Raw genomic sequence first — 25,367 nt, forward strand, 5'->3', positions numbered from 1 at the left:
TGTAAAGGGAGAAAACAGTGAATGGCGCTGCAGATAAGGAGGTTGCTGGTTCATCTTCTTATGTGCATGACAGCCCTGTGAGGTTGGCCACGGACATTTTATTAAGTCTCCCAAATATTTTAGAGCAGTGAGAACTTGCTTTTCTCTTTATAAATGTTTGAAAATAGATCTAGGTAAGGAATATAGATTCAGCTATATCAAGGGTTTTTCTAATGTGGCCCCTTTAAGAGGTATGGCCCTCAATTCCCAGAATTCCTCAGCTGGCATGCATCTTAAAAGTAGCCAACGTTAAGAAACACAGGTCTGCAGATCTTGAGGTCTGTTCCAATTTCCCTCTTTTTGACCAAGATTGTTGTTCTTAATTAGGGGTCTTCAAACTTGGCCCTTTTATGACCTGTGGACTTCAACTCCCAGAATTCCTCAGCCAGTGTCCTGGCTGAGTTGGATTTGAAACTGACTCGCACCCAATGTTTTTTATTGTTAAGTGAATCATTACAGTTGTTAAGTGAATCACTTGGTCATTAAGCAAATCCAGTTCCTTTGCATGTCAGAAGCCAGCTGGGAAGGTGCAAATGACTTACACTAAGATGTAAAAACACACCAGCTGCCAAGGGTGCACATTTTAATATGCGACCACAGGGGATGCGGCAACCGCAGTTTTCTGACTGTTGTGATTTAAAAGAGTCACAAAATGAATGATTGTAACTCAAGGACGTCCAGTAATTTTATTACTGATAAAACCAAGAGTGTCTGGGTTTACCCGTATCACAAAGTGGCTTAACCTGAGTATTTCCCATCCCTTTCTTCAAACGAATTAACACTTCCCCCCAAAAAATACAACCAGAGTAAAATTACAAAGAAATCTCTTTATTTGTGGGTGGATTATCAATCCTCGCACATTCTATAACCAGGGGGTCTTAAAACTTGGCCCTTTTATGACTTGTGGACTTCAACTCCCAGAATTCCTCAGCCAGGCAACCCTGCTTGTGGACTTCAACTCCCAGAATTCCAATTCTGGGAGTTGAAGTCCACAAGTCATAAAAGGGCCAAGTTTGAAGACTCCTGGTCTATAACATTCTAGACACTTGCTGAGACTCTTACCGACCCCACCCTCCCCAAAAAAACCCTCACTTTTTATTCCAAAATTTCTTGTAATATTCCAACTGAAAGTCATCTTCAAAAGTTGTAACTTCTACTTCTTTCTTCGATTTCATCAAGGTCTTCCTCCTTAACCGACTTCTCCTTTCAGCCTCGGGGAGGGTGTTGAGGTCCACGGGTATCTAAGTGGAGAAAAGACAAGAATGCTCAGTGTCGGCGCTGACTGACAGCTAGACTACTGCTATGGGAAACCTGCATGGGGCTGCCCTTGTAGGCTATTCAATTCAACTTTCAACCCATTTAGTAGCCAGGCTGCGTTACCTTGTTCCAAAGGCAAGTTTCGACTTCAAAAGACATTTATTGTTACAGGTAGTCCTCAGGCTACGACCACAACTGAGCCCAAAATTTTTGTTTCCTAGGCAAGACAGTTAAGTGAGTTTTGACCCATTCTACCACCTTTCTTGCCACAGTGAATCCCTGCGGTTGTTAAGCTAGTAACATGGTTGTTAAGAGAATTAGGCTTCCTCACTGACTTTGCTTGTCGGAAGGTCGCAAAACGGGATGACGCGACCTCCCCAGGACACCGCAACCGTCGTAAATACGAGTCAGTTGCCAAGTGTCCGAATTTTGGTCACGTGACCAAGGAGATGTTGCAAAGGGCGTAAATATGAAAAATGGTCATAAATCATTTTTTTCACTGCCGTTGTAACTTCAAATGGTCACTAAATGAACGGTTGTAAGTTAAGGACTACAATTTTTAAGCACTCATCTCTTTATATGACGCAAAGTATTAAAGAGGTAGAAAAATGTATGGCTTGGCACACAAGATTCCTGCAGGAATTCTGCCGCCTTGTGCATTTATGTGTGTATAAAAGATAGTCCTCAATTTACAACCAACACTGAGCCCAAAATTCATGTTGCTAAGTGAGAAATCTGTTAAGTGAGTTTTAGCTCATTTTACTGTGTATACACACACACACACGTGTGTGTGTCTATGTATATATGTATGTGTGTGTGTGTGTGTGTTTCTGCCTTCCCAAATAACTCCGAGCATTTCACTTTCCCGGCTTTCAGTAAGAAGAATGGGTGAAACAAACAAAAGCACAGCTTAACCAGTTAACCATGAAACGAATCCTTAAGACGCAGAAAGTCCTTGAGTTAGGATCGCCATTCAGCTGAGAACTAAGCTTGTAAGGCATACTGATCGTTCAGTGAGTCCTCGCATGACTGACCCAATTTTAGGACATTTTTTGTGGCGGTCGTTAAGCAAACCACCATGGTCGCTAAGCATCTCGGCGGTCGCAGGACCAGACAGGAGCTGAGAAACAAGTCAAATGGTTGCCACATGATTTAGGAAATCCTGCTCTGTCTTTGCAAAGAAAGCCAGGGAGTTTAACTCTCACCTGGAGGATCCGCCTCGGCTCTTTGTACCGGAGGTGAATAGTGGATCCATCTTGCCTAATCAGGAGGACCGGATACAGCCGGGCGTACTTTGTTCTTGGAAAGCAAGCGATGGATGTCCGATTCGAATTCAGCTGGTTGGCTGTTGTACGAAGCCCACAAGCCCTGAGGAGGCACCTGGAGAGAGGGTCTGCCTGCAGGATGCCGAAACCAATTCTAGAACAAAATGACATGCTTTAAGAGGGGAGGACTTCAACTCCCAGAATCCCCCAGCCAGCCATGCTTTAAGAGGGGAGGACTTCAACTCCCAGAATCCCCCAGCCAGCCATGCTTTAAGAGGGGAGGACTTCAACTCCCAGAATCCCCCAGCCAGCCATGCTTTAAGAGGGGAGGACTTCAACTCCCAGAATTCCCCATCTAATATGCTGGCTGGGGAATTCTGGGACTTGGAAGTCCATCCATCTTAAAAGTTACCAAAATTGCAGTAGGCTTTTTAAATTAAGTTGTTCCAAGATTTATTATATCCTTTTCAGAATATCGCTGCTATAAAATTTCAGTTCTGGATTGCAAAGCCTACAGTATTTCTGTTCAGACTATTCTGGGAATATCCCAAATACCTTAAACTCCTGCTTAGAGCTGCCATTTTGATGTGCAACGAGGCTTTGGGAATAGATCCTGATTAGGAATTCCTAAGAGGAATTAAAACGCTTGGCTTTTTGCCAGAGTCATAATGCGACGTGCTTGAGAACTGGAAGAAGAGAAGAAAATAAATCTCGTTACAAACTTTGGATTGTTATTTTGTGCCTCCAACGTTGGAAATAAAGTTTTAGAGGGGTGTTTTGTTCCAAGTATAGGTTAATGCATGGGTACTGCATGAACGAACGAACGAACAAACAAATTAACGTAAGAAATGCAAAAGCTTCAAGCAGAGTTTTGGTGGACTTCATTCTCTCTCTCTGCAACTCTGGCTTCTTTGCAAAATTGTGACTTGGGTATTATTTATTTAAGTTCCATGTTTGGGGAGGCCTCTGGCTTCCTAATTTTCAACAGCCAGCCACTAGACATAACTAGGGGGGAAAAAAATACACAACCCACCTATCAAACCTGCTAAAATTAACTAGCTTAAAGTAGAATAATTTTAAAATGTTCTGGTAGTGCTGAACTATTGCACCAAACTCCAAAACATATTAGAAAATGGATTTTAACATGGCTAGCCAGTGTGCAAAATGGAGGGCTGTCAGTTAAACAGGCCGAGCTTTGGCAGAGGAAAAAAAAATACAAACTTACGACCACAGTTGAGCCCAACATTTCTGTTGTTAAGTGAGACAGTGGTTCAGTGAGTTTTGCCCCATTTTACAACCTTTCTTTCCACAGTTGTTAAGTGAATCACTGCAGTTAATTTAGTAACAGGATCGTTAAATGAATCTGGCTTTCCCCATTAACTTTGCTTGTCAGAAGTTTCCAAAAGGGGACTCACATGAGCCCCAGGACACTGCAACCATCATAAATATGAGTCACTCGCCAAGTATCTGAATTTTGACCAAATTTGACCACAGGGAGGCTGCTATAGTCATTAAGTGTGAAAAACAGTCATAAGTCACTTTTTTCAGCGCCATAAGTTTGAACAGTCACTATATGAACTGTTGTAAGTTGAAGACTTCCTGTAAATGGCAGCAGGTTCCAAGGTATACTGCCCTGAAATCTGGAGGCTCCATTTGAGGTAGCCGATTTTAGACAAAGTGAGAGCAAAATGCTTCCATGATCAAAGGCAGTCAACCTCTAAATAAGGGGTCTCCAAACTTAGTAACCTTTAAGATTTGTGGACTTCAACTCCCAGAATTCCCTAGCCAGCATGGCTGACTGAGGAATTCTGGGAATTGAAGTCCACAAATCAAAAGTTGCCACGTTTGGAGACCCCCTCCTCTGTATTACTTACTTCCTCACTTGCTAAGCAGGGGCATACTGACGCCCTGGACTACAGGTCCCATCATGCCTTCCCCTGGCTGATGGGAGTTGTAGTCCAAGCTACCTACTACGATCTTGGGTGGAGAAAGCCATGAAGGCGACAGCACGGGCCGGTTTGGCCAAGGCCAGCCATCTTGGCTTGTTTCATTAGCCACGGTTAAGCCAATCGTGGTTTATTGGGGCTACACTTTGCTTCGCACCCATCTCACGCCATTTCCCGTCCTCGGAATGAATGGCCTCCCAGGCCCACGTCCCCTCCCCCACCAGTTCTCTCAGTGGTTTGATCCTGCCCCCTCTTTCCACTTGCCGATGGTTCGATCCTCGTTTTCCCCCTCTGCGAATCCCGGCGGCCCGTTTCTTCTCTTCCCCCTCCTGAAGAATGGTTCAACCTATCCCTTGCCCCTCCCCTCGTACGGGTGCCGAATGGTTTAACCCGGAACGGCGGCAGGTAGGTCATCTACGCATGTGACTCCGCCGAGGCACTTTCAACGTCATCTCCTGCGTCAGTGACGTCATTTGCGGCGCCTCTCTCCCAGGCTGCTTTTCGGCGCGGCCGGAACGTACAGTGCTGCCGGGTAAGGGGCGGAGCTTGCGTGGGGCGGCGGGGCCTGGTCATGGCCCGCCCCGTCTCTTTGAGTCACCCTTCCCGGACGCGGCTCCGGTTTGTTTCCTCATGAGGTGGCGGCACTTCTTGTCCGCTGCAGTTTCAGGTGAGTGCAACAGCTTCGGGGTTCCCCCTATGCCCCATTTCGATTCGGCGGTGTGCTGCGGATATGTGCCCCCCCGGATTCCGCAGCCCTTGGCGTTGGTTCCACCGCAGTTATCCCTTTGCTTTTTCCCCCAAGGGGTTTGGCTGGCCGGGAGTGATGGGCCTCGTGGTCCTCCCGGCGCACGTGAGGAGGCGGCCCTTTTTAAAAACGATGCACAGGATGACCAATGCATTAGTTGGAAGAATGACTGTGGAAGGGACCGTTGGGGTACCCCCGAGGTCATCCAGTCCAACCCCTATTCCACGGATGAGTCCAAAGCAAAGCATCCCATGGTTGTACAGTGGACACAGTAACTGAAGTAGAGAGGGGTGTTTTCCTCCTTTCTGCCCAACGTTCAACGAGAACATCTAAAAATTGGAAGGGACCCCCCCAGAGGTCATCCAGTCTGACCCCAGCTAAGTCCAGGGTCTCCTGGAGCATTTCTTAACAGCTGATCAGAGAAGGGCCAGTTTTATCCTCTGCCCGTCCTCGACCTATGACCACAGTGGTGCCCAAAATTTATGTTGCTAAGCAAGGCAGTTAAGTGAGTCCCATCCAATTTTTCAGGTTAGGGTTCCTGGCGCCTGGAGGCAGCAGTTGTTGGACCCTGAGCCATAATCCACATCCCCTAATTTCTGGGGCTCTTTTAAAATGATCTAAAATGACCATTAACACCCCCCCCCCATTCAGCCAGCTCTGCTCACTTTCTAAATAAAATCTCATCACCATCCAGAGTCATTTCCTTTGCCGACAAACGGCTGTGTTCCCAATTTTATTTTTATTTTTAATTAACACATTTTATATGTGGGGTCCTTGGTGTTCTCTGAGCACCAAGGACCCCACAGTCCTCCTCCTCCTCCTCCTCCTTTCTCTCCTCCACTTTTTTCTAGCACTGATGATCCTCCCTAATGGGGTCATGAAATGTCTGCAAAAAACCACCACACACCCCACTGTCATTGTCTTCCTCCTTCTCAGTGTCTTGGGACACACTGAGGTACCATATCAATTGAACAAATACTGCCATAATTCTTTTAACAGTTTGTCTTCTCTCTGCAAATAGGATGGGAGTACAGACAGTCCTTGACTTACAACCGCTCATTTAGTGACCACTCCAAAGTTACAACAGCCCTGAAAAAAGTCACCTAGGACCATTTTCCACACTTACGACCATGGGTCGCGTGATCAAAATCCAGATGCTTGGCAACTGACTCATATTCACGACGGTCCCGAGGTCACGTGATCCCCTTTTGCAACCTTCTGACAAGCAAAGTCAGTGGGGGGGGGGGGGAAGCCAGATTCGCTTAACAACATTGTAACTCATCTCAACAACGGCAATGATTCACTTATCAACTGTGGCAAGAAATCTTGTAAAATGGGACAAACCTCACTTAACAACTATATCGCTTAACAACAGAAATGTCGGGCTCAATTGTAGTGAGTAGTAAGGTAGTAATTCTCAGGGCTGAAATGTCAGTTTTACTTGAAATTCTCTAAGTGAAATTTTACACTCTCATTAAAATTAGAGTACAATATGAATGATAATCACTTCCCAGAATCCAGAAAGGACGGGAAGAAACATACCATAAGTTAAAAGTCTTTTCCCCCCCCTAATATTGCTTCTGAAATCAGTTCTGATAAATATTTAGAACTATAAAGTGTTTTTTTTGTCTAAAAACTTATTTTCAGCGAGATGAATGGAAGTTTAGAAGCTAAGGGCAGATGCCAAATTAAATACAATGAAGCTTCTTATATGTCCTTTTGGCAATTATTAAATCTGCTAGAGCTGTCCAATTATTTACAGGATGACAAGCAACTGAAGCAGGAAATATCTAATTATTGCTGCTTTCGCTGGGAAATGCCTGCGCTGTGCTGTGAGTGAATTTTATGCATGGCTTATAATGCACGAACAGCCTCTGAAAGCCAGGGTGGATTTCCCAGTAATTTATTTAATGTAGTGAACTTCTGTGCCACCAAATCATAACTGACTCCCAGCTGCTTTCAACAGAATAAATGAGATAAAACCATCTCAGGATAAAGAGCTGAAGAAGCTCCTTGGATGAGAAGCGAAATGTCTTCGAGTTCCCGATGAAAAAGCATCTTTGAGGCAGCCGAGGAAAAGCATGTCAGAACAAGCAATCTGCAAGAACAAAACACGGTGTGAATTAACAAATTAAAACACAGGTAGTCCTCAACTTACAGTGGTTTGTTTAGCGACCATTTGAAGTTATAACAGCGCTGAAAACACTGAGTTATGACTGTTTTTCACACTTAACGACCATCGCAGCATCCCCACGTGGTCCCGTGGTCAAAATTCAGAGGCTTGGCAGCTGACTCGCATTTATAACGGTTGCAGTGTCACGTGATCCCCCTTTTGCGACCTTCTGACAAGCAGAGTCCATGGGGGAAGCCGGATTTGCTTAACGACCGTGTTACTAATTTAACAATTATAGTGATTCCCTTAACAAGAATCGCAAGAAAGGTTGTAAAATGGGGCAAAACTCACTTGACAGTTGCTTACTTAGCAAGATAAAGTTTGGGCTCTGGTTGGTTGGAGACAAATCGCTTGTGCGTCTCATCACATGTGGCCAAATTCATTCGTTCATGTCAAGGATTACTCTTATCTATGCAGCTCTGGTGCTCAGTTAGTCTCTGAAAGTCTCCAGAAGAGTAAATTTTCCACTATCTTCTGAAAGGGTGTTTTGAAAAGCCCAGAATACAGGTATTCCTCGACTTAACAACTGTTTGTTTAGTGACCATTAGAAGTGACAATAGCATTGAATTTTTTTTTTACACTTATGGCCATTGGAGCATCCCCATGGTCATGTGATCACAATTGAGACATTGGGCAACTGATGCTTTTCCTTTCTCTTCTTCCTTCCTTCCTTCCTTACTTCCTTCCTTCCTTCCTCCCTCCCTCCCTCCCTTTTACTTTCTGTTTTTCTCTCCTTCCTTCCTTGCTTCCTTCCTTCCTCCCTCCCTCCCTTTTACTTTGTTTTTCTTTCCTTCCTTCCTTGCTTCCTTCCTTGCTTCCTTCCTTGCTTCCTTCCTTCCTTCCTCCCTCCCTCCCTCCCTCCCTCCCTTTTACTTTCTGTTTTTCTCTCCTTCCTTCCTTCCTTCCTTCCTCCCTTCTTCCTTCCTCCCTCCCTCCCTCCCTCCCTCCTTCCTTCCTTCCTTCCTCCCTTCCTTCTTTCCTCCCTCCCTCCCTCCCTCCCTCCCTCCCTCCTTCCTTCCTTCCTTCCTCCCTCCCTTTTACTTTCTGTTTTTCTCTCCTTCCTTCCTTCCTTCCTTCCTCCCTTCTTCCTTCCTCCCTCCCTCCCTCCCTCCCTCCTTCCTTCCTTCCTTCCTCCCTTCCTTCTTTCCTCCCTCCCTCCCTCCCTCCCTCCCTCCTTCCTTCCTTCCTTCCTCCCTCCCTTTTACTTTCTGTTTTTCTCTCCTTCCTTCCTTCCTTCCTTCCTTCCTTCCTTCCTTCTTCCTTCCTCCCTCCTTCCTTCCTTCCTTCCTTCCTTCCTCCCTTCCTTCTTTCCTCCCTCCCTCCCTCCCTCCTTCCTTCCTTCCTTCCTTCCTTCTTTCCTTTCCTTCCCTCCCTCCCTCTCATCTTTCTTGTCTGAGTACAAACTTGGATGCCTAATTATTCTTTTTTTGTCCTCCTGGATCTTAATTTAACGACTTAAATATCTTTTTCCGTGCTTGTTCGTGATGCCCTTGGACCCATCGCCACAGAAGTGCCTTTAGAGTAGACTAAAGCAGGTTATAAATAGGAAACAAGATTAGTGGTGCTTAGCTGAGAAAGTCTTTTTCAGGCTTCTTAATCACCTTTTCTTGGGGTGCCAAATGCTCTTTTCTCTCTGAGCTTTCCTTGCTGGCCAGGCCATGCTTGGGTAAAAGCTGGCTTTGTCAAATACCCTCACTTGTAACCCTTCTATAGCGCACATTTTATCCCTCACTTCGGTAATGATCTCTTGAGAACGCCTGGTGCAAACCCAGGGCTCTTCGGTGGCCGACGGCTGCATTTTAAACCTTACACAGCGCAACTGAAATTTGAAAACCCGTTACAAGAAAAAGGACAAAATACAGAGAGTCCTCAACTTACGAACACAGTCAAGCCCAACATTTCCATTGCTAAGCGAGACAGTTGTTCAGCAACTTTTGCCTCGTTTTACGACCTTGCCACAGTTGTTAAGTGAATCGCGGCAGTAATTAAGTTAGTTACATGGTGGTTAAGTGAGTTTGGCTTCTGCATTGACTTAGCCCAGGGGTAGGCAACCTTGGCTCTTTTATGACTCGTGGACTTCAACTCCCAGAATTCCTCAGCCAGCGTGCCTAGCTTAGGAATTCAGGGAGTTGAAGTCCTCAAGTCATAAAAGGGCCAAGTTTGAAGACCCCCTGATCTACAGCAATGTGTCTCCGTCTCGGCAACTTTTAAGATGTATGGACTTCAACTCCCAGAATAGCGCAGCCATCACTGACTCAGCTGGCTGGGGAATTCTGGGGGTTGAAGTCCATGTGTCTTAAAGCTGTTACGTTTAACAAATACCAGTGCAGAGAATAACAAAGATGACCTGGACAGAGATAGGACAGATGCACTACCCCAGACCAATAAGGGGAAAACCACAGGTGAAGTCTAAAACGAGAAGACTTACGCAAACAGTTCAGGTACCTCCTTAATTCACATATATGTAAGGTGGGGAGGTTTAAGTAAAGCCCAGTCAATCTTCAAAAATATTCTTGATTAAAAGTAAATGTCTCTGGTGATTCTCAGTCATCCAGGTAATGGTTGTCCCAAAGGAGTTTTTTTTTTTTCCCAGGAGGCAACTGGACTTTTTTGTTTTTCCTTTGAAGATGTTTCGCTTCTCACCCAAGAAGCTTCTTCAGCTCTGACTGCATGGTGAGGAACGGGAGGATTTATACTCCTCGTAGCCGGTCATTTGCATCCTTTTAGAGAGTCGTTGAGGCCACTTGGGGGGTTTACCTGCGTCCTCAGGGTCAGCTGAGTGGTGCCAATGGGTGTGGAGCCTTCTTGGCTCTAGGATGTTTTTCTGCTCAGGATCCCTTCATGGTTGAAGACAGGCGGAGGCTGTTGGGGATGTGTCTGCGTTGTTTCCATCTCATACTGAAGCACAAATGGTTCCTTTAGTGCAGGGGTGTCAAACTCAATTTCATGGAGGGCCGCATCAGCATTGAGGTTGCCCTCAGGGGGGCGGGTGGGCGTGGCCTACAGGGTGGGTGTGGCTAGAGTGCGTATGGCCTACTGGGTGGGCGTGGCTAGAGTGCGTATGGCCTACTGGGTGGGCGTGGCTAGAGTGCATATGGCCTACTGGGTGGGCGTGGCTAGAGTGCGTATGGCCTGCTGGGTGGGCGTGGCCAGCTCTGCATCCTTCGCATCAATGGTGCCTATGGGGGGCTTGGGCAGGAGTGGGGCAGATCTGGGGGTCTCTGGCAGGAGGAGGGTCTCTGGGCCAGGGCCAAGACAGTGGGGGCCGTTCCTTCACTGTTTCCAGGATGGCTTCACGGGCCACATGAAACCACTTCACGGGCCAGATCCGGCCCCCGGGCCTTGTGTTTGACATGTCTGCTTTAGTGTTTTCTGGAAATCCATTCCACACCCATTTGCACTACTCAGGTGACCCTGAGGACACAGGTGAATGTCCAAGTGGCCTCAGCGACTCTCTCAAAGAATGCAAATGACCAGGTCTGTTTCTAAGGAGTATCAATCCTTCCATTCCTCACCATCCAGTCAGAGCTGAAGAAGCTTCTGGAATGAGAAGCGAAACGTCTTCAAAAGAAAAACAAGTAAGTCCAGTTGCATCTTGAGGGGGAAAAAAAGCACCTTTGAGTCTTGATTATAGGCCATCAAGTTGGTGTCAACTCTTAATGACCACCTAGTCAGGGGTGTCAAACTGCCGGCCCGCAGGCCAGACAAGTCATCGGGAAACTGCACCCACTCCATTGCCGGCAATGGAGAAAAAGCTCCAATACATCGCGCGACATCGGTCTGACAAATTCTGGGAGTTGAAGTCCATACATCTTAAAATTGCTGAGATTGACAAATGCTGGGGATTCTGGGAGTTGAAGTCCACTCATGGTGGCTGGAGAATTCTGGAAGTTGAAGTCCACATGTGTTAGTTGTTGAGGTTGGGAAACAACAGTGGAGAGAATAAGGAAGGTGACCTGGACAGAGATAGGCCAGATCCAATACCAGACCCATAAGGCTGAACTCGAGAAGAAGACATGGGCAAGAAATTTAAATACCTCCTTAATTCACATACAGGAGTAGGCAACCTTGGCTCTTTTATGACTCGTGGACTTCAACTCCCAGAATTCCTGAGCCAGCATGGCTCAGCATGGAAACCTCTCCCTTTCCCCTCAGCGTGGCTGGCTCAGGAATTCTGGGAGTTGAAGTCCACAAGTCATAAAGCGGCCTAGGCCTAGACCAGCGGTAGGCAACCTTGGCTCTTTTATGACTCGTGGACTTCAACTCCCAGAATTCCTGAGCCAGCATGGCTCAGCATGGAAACCTCTCCCTTTCCCCTCAGCGTGGCTGGCTCAGGAATTCTGGGAGTTGAAGTCCACAAGTCATAAAGCGGCCTAGGCCTAGACCAGCGGTAGGCAACCTTGGCTCTTTTATGACTCGTGGACTTCAACTCCCAGAATTCCTGAGCCAGCATGGCTCAGCATGGAAACCTCTCCCTTTCCCCTCAGCATGGCTGGCTCAGGAATTCTGGGAGTTGAAGTCCACGAGTCATAGAGCCAAGGTTGCCTACGAGGGGGCGGGGGAGGAGGAAACAGAACAGTCAATTTTCCAAGGTACTTTTGCCTGATTTATGTGCCATCAAGTTGATATCAACTCTTAGTGACCATAATTGATCCACGAGTGCCTCATACACCTGATTTAGCTCCCCTTCCCAGAGTTGGGATCGAAGACTTTGAAATATAAAAAAGGTTTTGTTGATATGAGATCATTTGGTGATCTCCAGGAAGGCAACCATTGTGAGAACAAGTAAAGTACAATAATTCATTTAGTGACCGTTCAGAGTTACAACGGCCCTGGAGAAAGTGACTTAGGACCATTTTCCACACCTAACGATCATTGCAGCATCTCCACAGTCACAAATTCAGACACTTGGCAACTGACTCATATTTACGACCGTTGCAGTATCCTGGGGTCACGTGATCCCCTTTTGCGACCTTCTGCCATGCATAGTCAACGGGGAAGCCAGATTTACGTAACAACCACCTCAGTAACTTAACAACTGCAGTGATTCACTTAATAACCGTGGCAGGAAAGGTCATAGAATGGAGCAAAACTCGATTTGTCTCACTTAGTAACTGAAATTTTGGACTTCACAATTACCACTTATGGAAACAATTTTTTTTAAAAAAAAATCCATTAAATTAAGAGCCGTGGACTTCCTTAGAGTCTCTCCTGCTCAGGCTAAGTAGGATTCTTCACAGTTAGCTTTTTTTGCAATCATTCAAGATCAGCTAGCTGTCGCTGGTCCGGATGGATATGTTAAATAAATGATGGATATATTAATTGAACGATGCTGACAAAGACGGCTTCGTCGTTTCTTAAAATGCACTCTATCCGATGGCAGAGTTTACGTCCTTCAAAGCTAAGCTCCCAGATTCTTTAAGCCATTAATAGCAGGAGTCAAAGTGTCTGTGGAAAACAAACAAAAGATGATTAGGGATTGAGACCGTCCCAAGGTGAAAACCCGGATAATTAAGGCTTTAAGCACTCAGAAACAGACTGCTGTTCCCTCTACGCTGCCTTCTCCACCAGCACAATCCAGATCCATCCATTTCCTGTCTCGGAAACGTAAAGGAAAAAAAACCAGGATTTTGTTAACAGTACCGAATTTTAAACGGTCCCTCCGAAAAGCAGGTAAGCTGGGCGAGGAAGCGGCCGTCGGTGCTGGACGCAACTCTGCTATTTTTCCCCCCCTTCGGCTTAATTGCAATCCTCTTCTATTTTTATTTTCAAAACAACCTTACCGTGTGTTCCCGGAGGAGCGTGCTGGTTGTTATTGTGGGTTGGGCAGCAGGAAATAAGAACCAAGCATTAATGGGTTAATTGTGTGAGACATTATTCATTATTCATTATTAATTTATACTGTTTTTATATTGTATTTTATGCTGCCCTGTAAACCGCCCTGAGTCCTTCGGGAATAGGGCGGTATAAAAATTTAAATAAATAAATCTCTTCTGGCGGTAGAAATCTCAGATGACATAAACATCAAAAATCTGGGCAGGGAACAAAGCCAGACAGCCAAAGGGCTGGGAGTTTAGAGAATAAGAGGGTTGGAAGGGACCTTGGAGATCATCTAGTCCAGCCCCTTACTCAGGCAGGAAACCCTATACCATTTCCAGTCTCTTCTTTAAAATCTCCAGTGATAGAGCACAACTTCTGGAGTCAAATTATTCCATTGATTAATTGCTCTGACTGTTAGGAAGTTTCTCCTTAGTTCCAGGTTGCTTCTCTCTTTGGTTAGTTTCCATCTGTTGCTTCTTCTCCTGCCTTCAGGTGCTTTGGAGAATAGCTTGACTCCCTCTTCTTTGGGGCCGCCCCTGAGATATTGGAACACTGCTATCATGTCACCCCCTAATCCTTCTTCTCACTAGACTAGACCTACAACCGTCCTTAGCCTCCAGGCACCTAATTATCTTTGTTGTTCTTCTCTGCGCTAGAGTTTTTGGTAAATCACTGGGGAGAAGGAAAAAAAAATTGGAAAATCTCAGAGCATTCTTGCTGTGGGGTTGTTGCTTCTGAGCACCGAGAAAGCTAACATTACTAGGAGGAGATAAAGTAAGTTAGTTCTAAATGAAGAGGGCCAGATCTGGTGGGCTTTATCCAAAGATATGCTAGAGCTCAAGAGTGGAAAACATTTCAGCAAAAAATATATTATTGCTTCTGCTTCTCTACTGTTGGGCTCTCCCGAGAGCAACAAATACAGGTAGTCCTTGAATTATGACCACAGTTGAACCCAAATTTCCACTGTTAAGCAAGACAGTTGTTAAGTGAGTTTTGCCTCATTTTAGGACCTTTCTTGCTGCAGTTGAGTGAATCAATTTAGCGGTTGAGTTGTTGAGTTAGTCTGGCTTCCCCATTGACTGTTTGTCAGAAGGTCACAAAACAAGATCACGTGACTCCAGGACACTGTGACCGTCATAAGTATGAGTCAGTTGCCAAGCATCTGAATTTTGATCACGTGACTGTGGGGGATGCTGCAAAAGTCACCCAAAACGGTCGTAAATTACTTTTTTCAGTGCTGTTGTAACTTCAATCACTAAACAAATGGTTATAAGTCGAGGACTAGGTAACAAATGGTTATAAGTCAAGGACTAGGTGACATGGGATGATAGAAAAGGTATACTTAGATGTTGAAGGAGGAAAATATCTTTGTGAGGAAAATATCACAATTATTTGGAAGATTGGGAGGTTTCCACGTCATTTTTACATGTTTCCCATCTAAAATGCAGAGGAATAAAATGTTAATTTCACGAGGTCCTCAAAAGTGGGCACATGTTACTCTCCTGCATCAGATGTTCTTAAAAACAGCGTTTCCAAGGTCATCTCTTCATTCCTTTACATAAGGATATGTCCTGCTTCGTGTTTCAAATCCTGACTCGTGCACAATTGCTGTGGTAATTCACAGTTTACTTAAGGTCACAGAGATAGCAACAGCCAATGCATGCAGACCAAAGCAGAGTCTCGTGACAGTCGCTTGCCTGAATGGTTAGCCTTTTTAATAGGAGTGTGCAGAAAAATAGTCCAAAATCAGTCCAAGATTCTGAGAGCCGGGTCAAGGTCATTGTCCAGCCCGAAGGTCAGAATTTCATGGGCAGAATACACACATATTTAATGCAATAGCCAAAGCTTATTGTTTCCAGCGAAGGAACAGAGGCCAAGGCCTGCCTAGTAAACTAGGCAGCGTGTTGTTAATAGATTTACTTTCTTGCTTGGCAAGGAGCTCCATATAACATCGGTGCTACGTTCCACTTGAACTCTCCAGGTGCTGCCTGTTCTCAATCCACCTTATTTTAACTTTTTTTAAATTGTATTTATTTATTTATATCCTTTCATTTGTTTACAAGTAAGGCACCAACATGCCTTCATCCTCCTATTTTCACCACCGCAACAATCCTGTGAGGTGGGTGGGGCTGAGAGAGAGGGGCCGGCCCAAAGTCACCCAGCCAGCTTTCATGGCTAAGGTAGGACTAGAATTCACCATCTCCTGGTAATTGGTCCAAAGTCATCCAGAGGCTTTCATGCGTAACGAACTAGAACTCACAGTCTCCTGGTGATTGGCCCAAGGAAATCCAGCCACTTTCATGCCTAAAACGGGACTAGAATTCCTTCGTCTCCTGATGACTGGCCCAAAGTCACCTAGCCAACTTTCATGCCTAAATCAGGACTGGAACTCGCTGCCTCCCGCTTTCTAGTGCCTTGACCAACCGGCTCTCTTTTCCTAGATTTTTAACAACCCACCGCTTTTCTCTTGTCTTTCTCCAGTTATGAAAGGACCAAGGCCAGTTGTACTGAGCGGCCCATCGGGCGCAGGAAAAAGCACTTTATTGAAGAAACTTCTCAAAGATTATGACAACGTCTTCGGCTTCAGCGTCTCCCGTGAGTGAGCCCTTTCCTGCAGGGGTGGTGTGCAAAGGAAAGCGTGCATAGGTGCTGGCTGGCTTGCTGGCTGAGCCTGCCAGACACACGTAACCCATCCCGTTGAAACCCAGGCAGCTACTTTCACACTTTCTCACTCAGCTTGGCTCCCCCTAACTTCAGTTACTTCTTTGTGTAGGGATTGGTGAGTTGTATGAACCCAATGCCTTTAGTTAGCTCTGGTATTAGGAGAACAGAATGGAATGGAATGGGCTGGGATAGGATAGGATAGGATAGGATAGGATAGGATAGAATAGATAGATTGTAGGATAGAATAGAATAGAATAGAATAGAATAGAATATATTGTAGAATAGAATATATTGTAGAATAGAATAGAATGTAGAATTAGAATAGAATGTAGAATTAGAATAGAATGTAGAATTAGAATAGAACAGAATAGAATATATTGTAGAATAGAATATATTGTAGAATAGAATAGATAGATTGTAGAATAGAACAGAATAGAATAGATAGATTGTAGAATAGAATGTAGAATTAGAATTAGAATAGAATAGAATAGAATAGAATAGAATAGAATAGAATAGAATAGAATAGAATAGAATAGAATAGAAAGATTGTAAAATAGAATAGACTAGATTGTAGAATAGGATAGAATATTGTGGAATGGAATGGAACGGAACGGAACGGAACGGAATAGAATAGAATAGAATAGAATAGAATAGAATAGAATAGAATAGATTGTAGAATCGAACAGAACAGAATAGAATAGACTGTAGAATAGAACAGAACAGAACACAATAGAATAGATTATAGAATACAATAGATTGTAGAACAGAACAGAATAGATTAGATAGATAATAGAATAGAATGATTGTAGAATAGAATAGAATAATAACTTTATTGTCACTTTAAATGTACATTAATCAGCATGCATTAAATCTAGTTTGGATGTGTTTGTATACACCCACATACATACAGTACATACATGGCGAGAACTACAAATCTCCAAATTATGAATGAATTCACATTGTGAATTTAGCTCACCCCAATTATGCCTGTAGTGTTTCATTTTTCTCCCTTGCTGTTGATACAGGTAGCCCTGATTTTGCATCCTTTTTTGCCAAGGTTGTTAAGCGAATCACTGCAGTCGTTAAGTGAATCACATGGTTGTTAAGCAAGTCTGGGCTTCCCCCTTTGTTGGAAGCTGGCTATGAAGGTCTCAGGTGGTGCTTATGTGACCCAGGGGCTGTGCAACTGTGATCACGTGACCATGCTAAGCTTGTAAGCCGCCCTGAGTCTTCGGAGAAGGGCGGGATATAAATGGGATTAAAATAAAAATAAATAAATAAATAAATGAGGGATGCTGCAACGGTCATAACTGCAAGGACCAGTCATAAATCACTATTTTCAGTGCTGTTTTAACTTTGAACGGTCAGAAAACGAACAGTTGTAAGTCAAGGATTACCTGTAGCACCCTTTTCTCCTACATTGCTAACCTCTTATAAATTTAAAATTAATAAATCTCAATCTCTCAATCTCTTTTGCTTTGGCAAGTAAGGTAGTTCTTGTCTTACAGCCATTCATTTAGTGACCATTTCAGCTTACAGTGGCACTGTAAAAAGTGATTTATGTCTGTTTTCATACTCACAACCGTTGCAGCATCCCCACAAGTCACGTGATCAAAACCTGGACACAATTCCAGTGTCCTGGAATCACCTGATTGCCATTTGTGATCTTCCCAGCTGGTTTCCGACAAGCAAAGTCAATGGGGGCGAAATCAGATTCGTTTGACGACCTCATGATTCACTTAACAACTATGGTCCTAAGTTGAGGACAGTATTAATTATTAAATCAGGGCATAACTTCAAGGGAAGAGAAGATGCGATTAAGTCAGCGCAGGGCCAGAAAGGCAAAAACACAATGCATTTTGTGTAGCTGTTTCATAACATCTCTAAGTCTTATGGAGCGTTTCAAAAAATTATTATTTATATTTTTCCTGCTTCCAGATACTACAAGACAACCACGACCTGGGGAAATCAATGGAAAAGGTAAAAAGCAGAATTTTATCGTCACTTCCTGGAAAAAAAACCACAATGTGAATTGCAGTTGCTTTCCACAAATTGGAAACCCAGCAGCAAATTACAATTCCCAATCATGCACCCAGGTAGTTCTCGATTTACGGCCAAAATTGAGCCCATAATTACTGTTGCTAAGGGAGACAGTCGTTCAGAGAATTTTGCCCCATTCTATGTCCTTTCTTGTCCACAGTTGTTAAGTGAATCACTGCAGCGCTTAAGTTAGTAACATGGTTGTTAAGTGAATCTGGCTTCCCCATTGACTTTGCTTGTCAGAAGGTCGCAAAAGGGGATCACGTGACCCCGGGACATTGTGCAACCGTCATAAATACGAGTCACTTGCCAAGCGTGTGAATTTTAATCACGTGCAACGGTCGTCTAGTCTGGAAAAACGGTCATGTCACATGATGTAGAGATAGTTTTTATATCTGTAGGCTGCACAGAGTTACCTTATGGTAAGATCCAATACATTTTATAAATCAATAAAGAAATAAAACATTTTCACTTAAGTAAAAAATAAGTCTCCGTTCAGAGACTTCTTTTCTTTTTAAAAAATAATTTAATAATTGAAGTATTAAGAATAATTATTTAATAAAAAGTAATTATTAAGAATTTTTATTAAGAATTTTCACAAAAGTAAAAAAATGGAATATAACAAATTCAAATTTTTCTCAATTTTGAGGTTTCATTTTCAAAAATAAATTAATAATTGATTTATTAAAAATAATTATCGGCTAATAATAATTAATTTTTATTATAAATTTTCACGTAAAACATAAACATGAAATAACACAAATTCCTCATACTTCCTCCCATTTCCGAAGTGCCTTTTGTCTTTTTAAAATAATTTAATCATTCAATTATTCATAATTTTTTAACTGAATTGAATCATTTTTAATTATTTTAATAATTATTAATAAGTATTATTTTTCTTGCATTAGTATTATTAATTAATAAAAGTAGTTTAAAAATTAAATTTTAAAAATTGAATAAAATTAATTGGTATGAATAAGTATTATTATAAATAATTTTTTAATCGGAAAGTTTTACTTAAGTAAAAAATCAACATGAAATCATGTAAGGCAAGAAAAAATAAAAGAAAATGGTAAAAAGTAATACAGATAGAAAAAAAAAGAAGAAAAAAAACCCACCTCCAATCTCCTTTACTAAGACAAGATTTATCTTGCCATCCTCTTTAAAATTACATATGATTCCCATGTTCATCCCTTTTTAATCAGGGTTGATTAATTTAATTTAAACCCATAAAAAAGAATTCATTTAACGTCCTTGTTCCTTTGAGCTGTTCTCGAAGAGAATCCTCAACACAACGACAATTCCATGTCTAATAATGCTGAAGAAGCCAGCAACACCTCTCTGCATGCACTCTAGCATGCAGCTGTGGGAAACCTGGTTTGTTTCTTACCCCAGATTACCACTTTGTGACCAGGGAAGAGATGCAAAAGGAGGTTGATGCGGGAGAATTTGTGGAACATGCAGAATTTTCGGGCAACATGTACGGAACAAGGTAGACTCTTTCAAATGCATTGGGAATGGGTTGCTTTTTTAATGGTGATGTTTGTCTTTGTAAACATGAGGACTAGGTACTTATGTATACAAGGTACTCATGTACCAAAAGTACAGGTATAATATAGGGCAGGGGTGTCAAACTCAATTTCATTGAGGGCCACATCAGCATTGCGGTTGCCTTCAAGGGGCCGGGTGGGTGTGGCCAGGGTGGGCGTGGCCAGGGTGGGCGTGGCCTACTGGGTGGGCGTGGCTTGAGTGCGTATGGCCTACTGGGTGGGCATGGCCAGCTCTACATTGTTCTCATCAAGGTTGCCTATGGGGGCCTGGGCAGGAGTGGGACAGATCTGAGGGTCTCTGGCAGAAGGAGGGTCTCTGGGCCAAGGCCAAGGCAGTGGGGACTGTTCCCTCACTGTTTCCAGGTTGGCTTCGCGGGCCACATGAAACCACTTCGCGGGCCGAATCCGGCCCCCGGGCCTTGTGTTTGACATGTCTGATATAGGGGGTACCTTGCTCAATAGTAGTAACTGTGAGAGGGATCTCGGAGTCCTAGTGGACGATTACTTAAATAGGAGCCAGCTGTGTGCTGCAGCAGCCAAAAAAGCCAACATAGTGCTAGGCTGCATTAACAGAGGGATAGAATCAAGATCACGTGAGTTTTGGTCACCACGATGTAAAAAAGATGTTGAGACTCTAGAAAGGGTACAGAGGAGAGCAACAAAGATGATTGGGGGACCGGAGGCTAAAACATATATATAGGGAACGGTTGCTGGAACTGGGTATGTCTGGTTTAATGAAGAGAAGGACGAGGGGGGACATGATAGCAGTCTTCTAATATTTGAGGGGCTACCCCAAAGAAGAGGGGAGTCAAGCTATTCTCCAAAGCGCCCGAAGGCAGGACAAGAAGCAACGGATGGAAACGAGTCAAGGAGAGAAGCAACCTGGAACTAAGGAGAAACTTCCTGACAGTGAGAACAATTAACCAGTGGAACCACCTGCCTCCAGAAGCTGTGAATGCTCCAACACTGGAAGTTTTTCAGAAGAGACTGGACAGCCATTTGTCCGAAATGGTATAGCGTTTCCTGCTTGACCAGGGGTTGAACTAGATGTCCTCCAAAGTCTCTTCCAATTCTGTTATTTTGTTGTTGTCCTAACTGTTCCTCATCACCTCTGTTGGCTAGATACCTAAATAGAAATGTAAAACCTTTGCACTCATTTTTTTCAGAGGCATTTTACAAACTCATTATTTTTTAAAAAACAACCGTAACCATTCCTCTTCCTTCTCCTGGCCAGCAAAGCTGCCATCCAGGCTGTCCAAGCTCAGAATCAGATCTGCATCCTTGATATTGACCTTCAAGGCGTGAGGAACATCAAGAAGACAGACCTGAATCCCATCTACATCTCTGTTCAAGTCCCTTCCATAGAGATCCTGGTGAGAAGTTATACTATTGTTTGTAGTTATGGTTATAGTTAATGTACCAGGCTGCGGGTTTCTGCAAAATTAGCAATAGTAACAACTCACATCTGTATTTGGATATCACAAAAACGGTCCTGCTGAATGAGGCCTTGGTATGCCAACATTTGAAGGCCTTTTATGGTGGCTACTCAGAAAAGCTTTCCTGTCCTATGTTCTTCTCCAACACATAGGAAGAACGGAGCCTTCAGTATGCCTTGTGTCTCATGGATACACCCATCGAGCATCCTAGACCGAGCTAAACCCAAAACACTTTAGGAAATTTCTGGAAGGTTACGCACTCAAGACAAATCAGCCATCAACAGACACATAAAGATATTTATATTTGCAGTGATGGTGGGGGAGAGGTTTTCTTCTCCGTAGTTCATTGAAGAGGGCACTGTTTTCTGCCTGAGTGTTTGTCTGGTGTTAATCCACGCTTATCTGCGTTTCTCTTTTTTTGTGAGGACCTTGGTTGTTTTCTTGCAAGTGTTTTGCGACCTAGGTAACATCGTCACTGCTATAGGGAAGTCTGTGGAGTGGAGGAAGGAGAAGATGATGACTTGTACTTCTTGGTGGTCTCCGAGGCGGGCAGCTTTCTTGCAGACGTTCCCAACCAAGGAACGTCTTCAGTGCGAGAAGAGATTCGGGTTTGCCTTCTGTTTATATAGAGTGGTTTGCCCTGTAATTATTATTGAGAGAACTGCTGGTGGGTTTTTGATTAGACTATTTACTTTCTTCTACCACTGATGCTGTTCCCTACTTGGGTCATGAAATGCCTACAAGAAAACCACCAAGCTCAGAGAGAACCAGGGACCCCCACAGTCTTCCTTCTCCTCTTCCTCTCTGCAAACCCCACTCCCTCCTACCACTGATGATGTCCCCTACTTGGGTCATGAAATGTCTGCAAGCAAACTACCCAGCTCAGAGGTCACCAAGGACCCCCACAGTCTTCCTCCTCCTCCTCCCTTCTAGCACTGATGATGTTCCCTAGTTGGGTCATGAAACGTCTGCAAGGAAACCACCCAGCTCAGAGAGCACCAAGGACCCCACAGTTCTCCTCCTCCTCCTCCTCCCCCCTTCTAGCACTGATGATGTTCCCTAGTTGAGTCATGAAACATCTGCAAGGAAACCTCCAAGCTCAGAGAGCACCAGGGACCCCACAGTTCCCAACTCTGAGCTACAAATACTCTCTTCTATCAAAACCACTTGAGATTTTCCCAGAAATGTGAAACGCTTTTCTTCTTCCCCTTTTGTTTTCCCAAAGGAGAAACGGTTAAGGGAGAGACAGACCGAGACGGAACAAAGTTTACAGAAGCGGCTGCAAGCGGCTGCCATTGACATGGAACTCAGTGAGTCAATTTCCAGAGTTTGGGGGTTTCCTCTCCTGCTTCCCCCAATGGAGGAAATGCCGTTTGGCCCAAGCGCCATCAGAGATGATTTTCTGGAACGGAAGAACAACAGAGGGAGGGAGGGAGAATCCAGTCTAGGATGGATCAACTCAGCATGAAGTTTGTCTGGCGTTAATCCTTGCTTATCTAGGTTTACGAACTCTGCCAATTAAAAGACCCAGTACAGGTAGTCCTCGACTTACAACAATTCATCTAATGACCATTTGAAGTTACAACGGCACTGGGGGGAAAAGTGATTTATGACCAATTTTCACGCTTCATAGCGGCATCCCTGTGGGTCTAAATTCAGATGTTTGGCAACTGAGTCATATTTATGATGGTCGTAAAGTCCCGGGGTGATGTGATCCCCTTTTGCAAACTTCTGACAAGCTAAGTCAACGGGGAAGCCCAGATTCACTTAATGACCGTGTGGCTAATTTAACAACCGCAGGGACTCATTTAACAACTAGCAAGAAAGGTCATAAAATGGGGCAAAACCATCCTGCTCAGCATCCAAATTTTTTTTCCTCAATTGTCATAAGTCGAGGACTACCTGTAGTCTTTTTTTAGTCCAGCCTACCTCGCAGGGCTGTAAAATCAAGATGAAATTGTCCTTTGTGCCATTCAATCTTTGTCCTACGAGACGGTTATGAAGATCCGTAATTTCTCGGCTACTTTCTTGATTGTTTTCCTTTGCAAAGCATAGGCGCATCTAAAACCTAATCTCTTGTTTCATGCTAGGTAAGGAGGCAGGCCTTTTCGACATGATCATCATCAATGATGATTTGGAAGGAGCTTATATGAAACTGAAAAACATTCTGGCTGAGGTGAGTGGTTTGGACTTTGTCGGAAGCACCCGTCACAAGTTCAAGCCACAAGCAACTTCACCTTGCATTTCTTGGCAATTTCCGGAAAAACAGCTGTGTCATGGTTCCGACAGATGAAACGCTTCAAAGAACTTCGAGGCCTTGTTTACCTTAAAGAATCTTTATTTGAGTAGCATAGCATCGGCACTAACATAATCAAGGCCAAAATCTGAATTCCCCTCCCCTGAACACACAGTATCAAAGCACAATTCCCTCCTTCAATTCACAGTCATAAATCATATTCTCCAATTAGTTTGAAATGCAGGCTTCCCCTCCAGCTCTCCAATTCTTATCATCTCTTATTTCAATAGCCTTGGTTCTCACACTAGGTTCAGTGTTGTTATGTCTAGCTAAACTCTCATGCACATTCCTTCCCCCAGCATCATCTAACTCTAAGAGTAAAAGCATAAGAAGAAAATGGTTGAATCTCCATCTATTGTCAGTGCAAAAACATCCGATGTTAGCAGTGTTGACATCCTGCTTAGAGGAAAACAGGACATGTTTGGGATGGGAAGACCTGTAACTCACACTGGGCTGGGTTTTAGTTGCAGGATATTGTTAATTTAGTAAGCGTAAGAACATGACAAAAGAGAAATGAACAAACAAACACACAATCCACGTTATACAAAATTTCTACAGGGGTTGCAGCATTGGCCTCATAACTATATGTCCCATCCAGGTGATGGCCTCTGGATTTTTTTGTTTTTGCAATTTTGCACAATTTGTTTAATGCAGGCAGTCCTTGACTTATGATCACAATGCAGCCCAAAATTTCTAAGAGAGAGAGTTGTTAAGTGAATTTTGCCCCATTTTTACAATCTTTCTTGCTGCAGTTGTTAAGTAGTTTTTAAGCTAGTGACATGGTTGTTAAGTGAATCTGGCTTCTTCCACTGACTTTGCTTGTCAGAAGGTCACAAAAGGGGATCACGTGACCCCCCCTCCCCGGACACTGCGACCCTCATAAATATGAATCAGTTGCCAAGTGTCCGAATTTTGATCACATGACCACAGAGATGCTGCAAGAGTCATATGTATGAAAATGGTCGTGATTCCCTTTTTCCAGGACTGTTGTAACTTTGAACGGTCACTAAAGGTCTTGGTTATGATCTTTAAGTCCCTACATGGCATGGGTCCGGGTTACCTCGGGGACCACCTGCTGCCGGCTTCAACTCCCCTCCGCCCTGTGCGTTCCCACAGAGAGGGCCTCCTCAGGGTGCCTCCGGTCAGGGAATGCCGACTGGCGGCCCCCAGGGGGAGAGCCTTCTCTGTGGGTGCCCCGGCTCTGTGGAACCAACTGCCGGTGGAGTTCCAGACGGCATCGGACCTCCGAACTTTCCGTCGTGGCCTGAAGACCCATTTGTTTGAATTGGCTGGTCTGGCCTGATGGGGGAGCTGGGTTTTAAATTGTCATTTTAGATTGCATTGTTGTTTTTTAATTTGGGCACTGATTTAATCTTTGTTTTAACTTTTGTATAGTACTGTATTTTTATTTATATGCCCTGTGAACCGCCCTGAGTCCCCAGGGAGAAGGGCGGTATATAAATTAAATAAAACGTAAAACGTAAACGTAAATGAAGCGTCGTAAGTCAAGGACTCTCCCTGTAATTTGCATATTGCAACAAGGGGAATCTTTCCATCCTCACCGATACAGGTTTGAGCGACATAAATTAGTAAAATTTCAGTTAAATTCTGCCGTGTCGTATTTCGGATCTTGATCTTTCTGTGAATTGCAGAGGCTAAAATCTCTCCGTTCTCTTTCTCGTAGGAGATCGAGAAAGTGGAAGAATCGAAAAAAACATGAAATTTCCTGACGGTGGAGACCTTCCTGAGCTTTGCAGTCATTCCGCATTGTGTTTCGCTGTGCTTCTTGTGCTGCGTTTGAGAAAAACACCCGTAAATCCATCCACCTACTCATACATTCCTTTTTAGCTCGCTTCTTCCGCGAAATCCTCCTTTGACACTTTCTATTAAAGGAGAAAAGATCCCTTCCGGTTATTCTGCCTGATCCTTTCTGTGTTTTGACGTCCAGGGGAGAGAAAAAGTAGGAATTGAAAACAGTATAAAGAGGCTTTAAAATGCCACTTTGGGTGAGGTTTTTCCACTTTTAGATAAGAGAAATCTTATCTCCTGTTTTGGGAATCATATAAACCAGAATCTTTGCCAGAGGGTTTTTTTTTTTTTTTGTAGTGAGCTAGTCTCAAAATAAGCCAGTTTTAG

General features: G+C 43.9%; 2 protein-coding genes across 5 annotated transcripts; one reads left to right on the top strand and one right to left on the bottom strand.

The window, feature by feature from the left end:
• Window positions 1–856: 856 nt before the first annotated feature.
• On the bottom strand, window positions 857–4,948 carry MRPL55 (mitochondrial ribosomal protein L55). The gene is made up of 4 exons (XM_083377036.1): window positions 4,772–4,948; window positions 3,117–3,247; window positions 2,502–2,715; window positions 857–1,280 (listed from the first exon to the last, which is right to left on the bottom strand). Exons 2-4 carry the CDS (start codon window positions 3,140–3,142, stop codon window positions 1,128–1,130), a joined length of 393 nt encoding a protein of 130 aa, XP_083233162.1. The 5' UTR covers window positions 3,143–3,247; window positions 4,772–4,948; the 3' UTR covers window positions 857–1,127.
• Window positions 4,949–5,009: 61 nt separating this feature from the next.
• On the top strand, window positions 5,010–25,139 carry GUK1 (guanylate kinase 1). Of its 4 annotated transcripts, none has more exons than XM_083377028.1 (8): window positions 5,010–5,174; window positions 15,727–15,840; window positions 17,848–17,889; window positions 19,345–19,441; window positions 20,734–20,872; window positions 22,161–22,245; window positions 23,026–23,111; window positions 24,916–25,139. In XM_083377028.1, the coding sequence occupies exons 1-8, from the start codon at window positions 5,138–5,140 to the stop codon at window positions 24,949–24,951; spliced, it is 636 nt and encodes a 211-aa protein (XP_083233154.1). In that variant the 5' UTR covers window positions 5,010–5,137; the 3' UTR covers window positions 24,952–25,139. The 4 variants fall into 4 exon arrangements, with proteins under 4 accessions (XP_083233154.1, XP_083233157.1, XP_083233156.1 ...); XM_083377031.1 differs by lacking the exon at window positions 5,010–5,174 and adding an exon at window positions 6,187–6,207; XM_083377030.1 differs by lacking the exon at window positions 5,010–5,174 and adding an exon at window positions 10,983–11,003.
• The last annotated feature ends 228 nt before the right edge of the window (window positions 25,140–25,367 follow it).

Source organism: Vipera ursinii (assembly GCF_947247035.1).
Source record: "Vipera ursinii genome assembly, chromosome: Z".
NCBI classification, from domain to species: Eukaryota; Metazoa; Chordata; class Lepidosauria; order Squamata; family Viperidae; genus Vipera; species Vipera ursinii.